The sequence below is a fragment of the Chrysochloris asiatica genome, unplaced genomic scaffold (assembly GCF_000296735.1).
Source record: "Chrysochloris asiatica unplaced genomic scaffold, ChrAsi1.0 scaffold00008, whole genome shotgun sequence".
Lineage (NCBI taxonomy): Eukaryota > Metazoa > Chordata > Mammalia > Afrosoricida > Chrysochloridae > Chrysochloris > Chrysochloris asiatica.
The window spans coordinates 9,820,173-9,826,507 of NW_006408526.1; the positions used below are offsets into that span (position 1 = coordinate 9,820,173).

A 6,335-nucleotide genomic window follows, 5' to 3' on the forward strand; every position below is an offset into this window, starting at 1 on the left:
GGTAGTGAGGTTGGCCCAGGATCGAACATTGTTTCGTTCTGCTGTGCATGGGGTCGCTATGAGTCGGTTCCGACTCGATGGCACATGACAACAACAACAAGATAAAGCACTGGACTGCTAGCCACAAGGTCGGTAGTTCAAACCCACCAGACACTCCCTGGAAATCCTGAGTCAGAACCAACTCGATAGCACAAATGTCTAATTTTGTACTAGTACAAGACAACTTTGACTGTTGGAACATTATTATTTTTTTTTTAATGACCTTGAAAATGTAGCTAAACTTTAATGCTATATATACCAGTTTTTTCCAAATTTAAAAAATAAAATTTATTTTTTAAAAGTTTTATTTACATAAAAATATTGAAAAGATAATAATAATAGAGAATACTTATATGCCCCACACCTAGTTTCTTCTATCAACATCTTATATAGAATGGAAAATTTGTTATATTTAATGAACCAATTTTTTTTTTTTTGCCTTCCGCTTCATCCAAGTTAATATGTGCTTACCCTCTCATTAGTGATTTATCCTCTCTACCCCCTCATCTGTGCTACTGCTGTTGTTAAGTGCTGACTGATAAAGACCCTGTATAAGGTTTTTGCCATCTTTGCGAAAGCAAAAAGACTCATCTTTCTCCTGCGGAGGAGTGCTTGCTGGGTTTGAACTGCAGACGTATGGTTGGCAGTCCAGTGCTTATCCTGCAGAACCACTGCACTCCCCCTCTCACCCCCTCTCACCCCCTGAAACCATCAATTTTCAAAAAATCTAATTATTTATCAGTAATGGAGTCAGCAGCTAGGAGAATCTTATGCCTAGGAGAAAAGATGATGATATTTCGTTTTTTCTTAAAACTTAAAGTTGATAAATTATGCTGGGGAACAGTATGGACTTTCCTCCCTGGCTTCCTTTCTGTTGTTTGTAGCTCACATATTCCCTACTTATTTTAGAACTAAAGCTGTGACTCAGATGGGGTACAACAAAGTTCTCTGGTCTGACAAATCGTTAACGTATAGGGCAAATAAATAAGAATGTCATAAATGTCGGTTTCACAGAATCCAGTACTTAAGTTTTAGTATCAAACTGTGCTGGGCTAGAACATAGTGAGAAACAAAAGAGACATAGTTCCTGCTCTCATGATGTATATGGGCTATGGTACAAAAGAGAGCAAAGATAGAAAAAAATTGCAAAATAAACATTTTTGTTGTGTTAGAACTTTATATACACTTTTCTGAGGGATGGAGTTTCTCTCTGAATCATAATTTCCTTAGAGACAGGAATTGTGCATGTAAGCATAGTAGATATGTATTGTTTAGAATGATTTCTGGTTGAGCCCACCAGCCCTCTTGAGGAAAAAGATGAAGTTTTCTGCTCCTGCCTCAGAAACCCTATACAAGGTTGCTGTGAGTCAGAACTAACTCGACGGCATTTAACCAACAACTACTACTAATTATTAATCTGTTATCCTACAGAGCCACCAGTTCCTCCAAATATTTAGTAATAGGAATTTTATAACCATCACTTTATTGTGGTTATGTAGTATTATAAAACAGCAATTTATTTTCAGAGATTTTATATGTGTCTCAAGATGTTTTAACAGAAAATATTTAGTTGTCAAATATATTGATTATCATGTCAATGTAGTTGAATACTAAGTAATTTAAATTGATCTTTTTCAGGATTCTGCTGGTATGTGCTACCCTTCAACAAAGAGTCATGAGCAGACATTTTCTTACTTCGTCGTAGATCCTATCAAGCGTCATGTTCATGTTTTATACCACTGCTATGGTGTGGGTGAAATGCCTTAACAATGCTGTTTCATATCACGCATATCTACTGCTCTTTTTCTTTTTTAATGCAACCATTTTCAATTTTGTTTTTAATTTATAGATAAACATTTACTTTGTAACATAACTTAAGTAAAATATAAAGAACCTGCTTAGAACAGAAGAAAGCGAACACCTAGATGCCTTTCTTTAAATTCACTGGAATAGTAACACAGAAACCAATTTCCATCCCTAAAATAATCTATGCTAATACCAATTGTGGAGTTTTAAAAAGTTATAAAAATCATTTATATTGTACTCAAGCAATTTTTCAATTGCTCTTGTATTTTATTTGAGAAGCTAATTAATTCTGGATTGAACCTGTAGTAGAAAACTAACCATCTCTACCACTGATAATTAATATGTACTGCTAACTTTTTAAACTTGAGTTTCATTTAATTACATTTCTTCTTTTTATCTATCTCTAAAGCTGTGAACAGTATAATAATCCTTTGGATCCATTGTACCACTGAAAAGAATCAGTTTGAAAGAAAGCTCTGAAAGTCATTGTAAACTTATAAAAATCACAAGATAAATTAAAATGGAAATTAAAATTAGCCTTGCAGTTACTATAAGAGCTATAAATAAACTCTAAATAAATAAACTGAGAGAGCTGCCTTGCTGGTTTTATTAAGTAGACAAGAGTAAGGAGTGGTGTGTCCCTTAGGATTCTCTTCAGTACATTAATAGAATGAAGGAATAATGTGGATTTTATGGTAATTAACACCTATACCATAGGCAATGGGGAGCCTGCAAGAAATTCTGAGACTTAGGAGGAACAAGTTTGGAATAGGTGCTTCGGTGTTGTAGGGAGAAGGGTGTTAATTTTAGATTTGAACCTGTGGCTCTATCTGGAAAGCAGCTGGCAATTTGGATGTAGAGTTCAATCGATTTTTGAGAGATGATACGAGTACAGATCTTAATCCATAAAATCAGATTTTATAAGAAATGTAATTTTAACTATTTTTCCATAAAAACAAAATATCCATTTCCATCAAGTTGATTTCAACTTATGGCCTTACGTGACAGGGTAGAATTGTTTCATGGGGTTTTCCTGCCTGTTATATCTACGAACATAGATTTCCAGATCTTTCTTTTGCGGTGCCATTGGGTTGGTTCAAATTGCCAGACTTTAGGTTTGTTGTTGTTAAGTGCCAAGTCATTTCTGACTCATAGTGGCCCTATATAGGGTTTCCAAGGAGCGGTTGGTGGATTTGAACCACCAGTCTTGTGTTTATCAGTCTAGTGCTGATCTTACCTGTAACTCCATCTTATTTTTCCAAAATTGTACTGGGGTGGGTGTACATATGTTAGAATGTTGAAGTAGAGTTCAGATTGTTAATATTTTCCAAACACATTAACATCTGCTGATATATCTGTCTCTCAGCTCTGGTAACTTAGTGGTTACAAGTCGGGCTGCTAACCTCAAGGTCAGCAGTTCAAAACTACCAGCCATTCCATGGGAGAAAGATGAGGCTTTCTGCTCCCGAATGATTTACAGCCTCGTAGATCCTATTAAAGGCCTCTGTGAGTCGGAACCGATCCCACGGCACACAACCACCACCAGCATCCTATCATTGAGCATCAGATCATTCAGAGCACTGAATCATCTGACTTAGAAGCACAGCTATTTTTTTTCCAGTGCCCTACTATCTTTTTGAGATCTTATCCAGGAAACAAGGCACGGTTTTGCCATCTCCTGAGAAGCTCAGTCATTGGAGGAGAGCACAAGGTCTCTGAGACCCACCAATAATATTGATAGTGTCTTTACTTCCCCTTTCACTCCCTGCCCAAGGGAACTTTTTCATTCCACTTAGAATAAAGCTGGGATTGAGTTTTGGTCTTTTGGGTTTGTTCATTATATTTTCTTCAAAATTCATGAGCCCTTTCTACTCCTGTAAGGAAGGACAAGACCTTTGATATAAAAAAGCTGGGGATAAATTAATTATCTTCCCCCCCCCATTACATCCCTTTACTGAAGCAATAGCTTAACTACAGAATAGCTTCACTATTTGTTAGCAGAAGAAAAGAAAGCAAGGAAAGGAAACTTATGGTAAAAATTAGTTAATCTAATGAAAATATTACTTGTAAATAGAAACATATGGAAAAAGCTGATACTTCAAGTCATGTTAAGAGGTAGCAAAATACAAAATTTGGGTAAAGATGAGGGACATATAGAAAAATGGGAGAGAATGAAAAGATGAGTTAGCTCAGTATAATGTAAAAGACCAATTTGTTTTTTAAGTTAGATAGATCAGGACCCAAATTTTGGCCCCCTACATTTGATCTATGATTCCAAACAGAATACTTAACCTCTTTAGGATTAATAATATTACTTGAAAACAATAATGCCTACCCCAAAGACTATGCAAAAATTCATGGCAAATTAATTGAATTCTAACCCTATAGGACAGCATAGAATTGTCCCACTGGGTTTCCAAGGATGTAAATCATTACAGAAGCCGACTAGCAATACTGATGGGATCAAACCACAAACCTTTCAGTTGATCTCCAAGTACTTAATCACTGTGCCGCCCGGATCCTTTCAATTATGACTCATAGCAATCCTTGTTATGTTGCAACAATGGGATAAAACATAACGATGATAAGGATGGTGTAGAGTCGAATAGTGTTTCCTTCTGTTGTGCATAGGGTTTCTATGAGTCAAAGATGACTCATCTGCATCTGACAAAAACAATGTTGCTGTCGTTAGGCGCTAGAGTCAGTTCTGACTCATAGCAACCCTGTGCACAACAGAACAAAACCACCTGGTCCTACACCATCCTCGTAATCGTTTCTGTGTTTGTGCTTATTGTTGTAGCCACCGTATCAATCTATCTTGTTGGGGGTATTCCTTTTTTTTTTTTTTTTTTGCTGACCCTCTGCTTTACCAAACAAGATGTCCTTTCCAATAGACTAGTCTCTCCTGATAACATATCCAACGTATGTAAGACAAGTCTCTCCATCCTTCCTTCTAAGGGCATTCTGGCTGTACTTCTTTCAAGACAAACTTGTTCTTTTAGCAGTCCATTGTTGTTGTTAAGTACCGTTGAGTCGGTTCCGACCCATAGCGACCCTGTACAGGGTTTCCGAGGGTGTAAATCTTTACGGGAGTAGAAAGCCTCATCTTTCTCACGCGGAGCGGCTGGTAGTTTCGAACCGCTGACCTTAAGGTTCGCAGCCCAGTTCGTAACCACTACGCTACCAGAGCTCCTTTAGCAGTCCATAGTACTTTCCATACTATTCACCAGCACCATATTTCAAAAGCATCGTTTTCCAATTTTTCTTATTCACTTTTCAGCTTTCACACACATATGAGGCAATTGAAAATACCATATCTTGGGTCAGACTACTCTTTAGTACTCAAAGTGACATCTTTACCTTAGTTGCTGTTGCTAATTGCTGTGCAGTCCACTCTGATTAATAGAAACCCTGTATAGGGTTTCCAAGGAGCTACTGGTGAGTTTGAACCACCAACCTTGTAGTTAGCAGTCCAGTGCTGATCCTATAACTCTATACCAGGACTCTTTACTCTTTAGCATTTTAAAAAGGTCTTTTACACTAGGTTTTCTCAATGCAATTTTCATTTGATTTCTTGATTGCTGTTTCCATGAACATTGATTGTAGATCCAAGTAAAATGAAACCCTTGACAACTTCAATAATTTCTTTTTATCATGATATTGAAGTCCTGGTGTGGCTCTGTGGGTTAATGCACTGAACTTCAAAGTCATTTGAACTGCAAGGGTTACTATGGATTGGAACTGACTTGACAGCACTTAATAACAATAGATAATATCATGATATTGTCTGGTGGTCCAGTTGTGAGGATTTTTGTTTCTTTATATTGAGTTATAATCCATGCTGAAGAATGTATTCTGTGGTCTTTATGAGTGTTTCAAGTCCTCTTCCTTTTTTCAAGTCTCTTCCTTTTCAGCAAGCAAGTTTCTGTCTCCTGCATATCTCAGATTGTTAATGAACAATCCTAATAATGCATTCCTATTCATATCATCCAGCTTCTTGGATTATTTGCTCAGCAAATAGATTGAACACTTGTGGTGAAAGGATGCATCCCTGACACACAGCTTTCCTGATTTTAAACCATTCAGAATCCCCTTGCTCTGTTCTAAGGACTGCCTCTTGGTTTCTGTACAGGTTCCTTATGAGACAAATAAGTTTTTTGGAATTCCTATTCCTCGCAATGTTATCCATAGTTTGTTATGAGCCACAGTCGAATGCCTTTGCATGGTCAATAAAACATAAGTAAACATCTTTCTGGTGCTCCCTGCTTTCAACTAAGATCCATCTGATGTCAGCAATGATATCCTTACTCCTACTTCCTCTTCTAAATCTGACTTGAATTTTTGGAAGTTCTTTGCCAGTGTACTCCCTCTAGCACTGCATCACTTCCTTGAAACATTTCAATGGGCATTCGGGCAATTCCTAAAGACTTGTTTTTCACTAATGTCCTAGGTGCAGCTTGGACTTCTTCCTTCAATACTATCAGTTCTTG

General features: G+C 37.1%; 1 protein-coding gene across 1 annotated transcript in view; it reads left to right on the forward strand.

The window, feature by feature from the left end:
• The window catches only part of LOC102836758 (chromosome unknown open reading frame, human C11orf70), a 62,363-nt gene extending 60,557 nt beyond the window's left edge, over positions 1 to 1,806 (forward strand). Inside the window, exon 7 of the mRNA XM_006833950.1 lies at positions 1,678 to 1,806. Coding sequence (XP_006834013.1) covers positions 1,678 to 1,806 — 129 coding nt within the window. The remainder of the gene's footprint in view (positions 1 to 1,677) is intronic.
• The last annotated feature ends 4,529 nt before the right edge of the window (positions 1,807 to 6,335 follow it).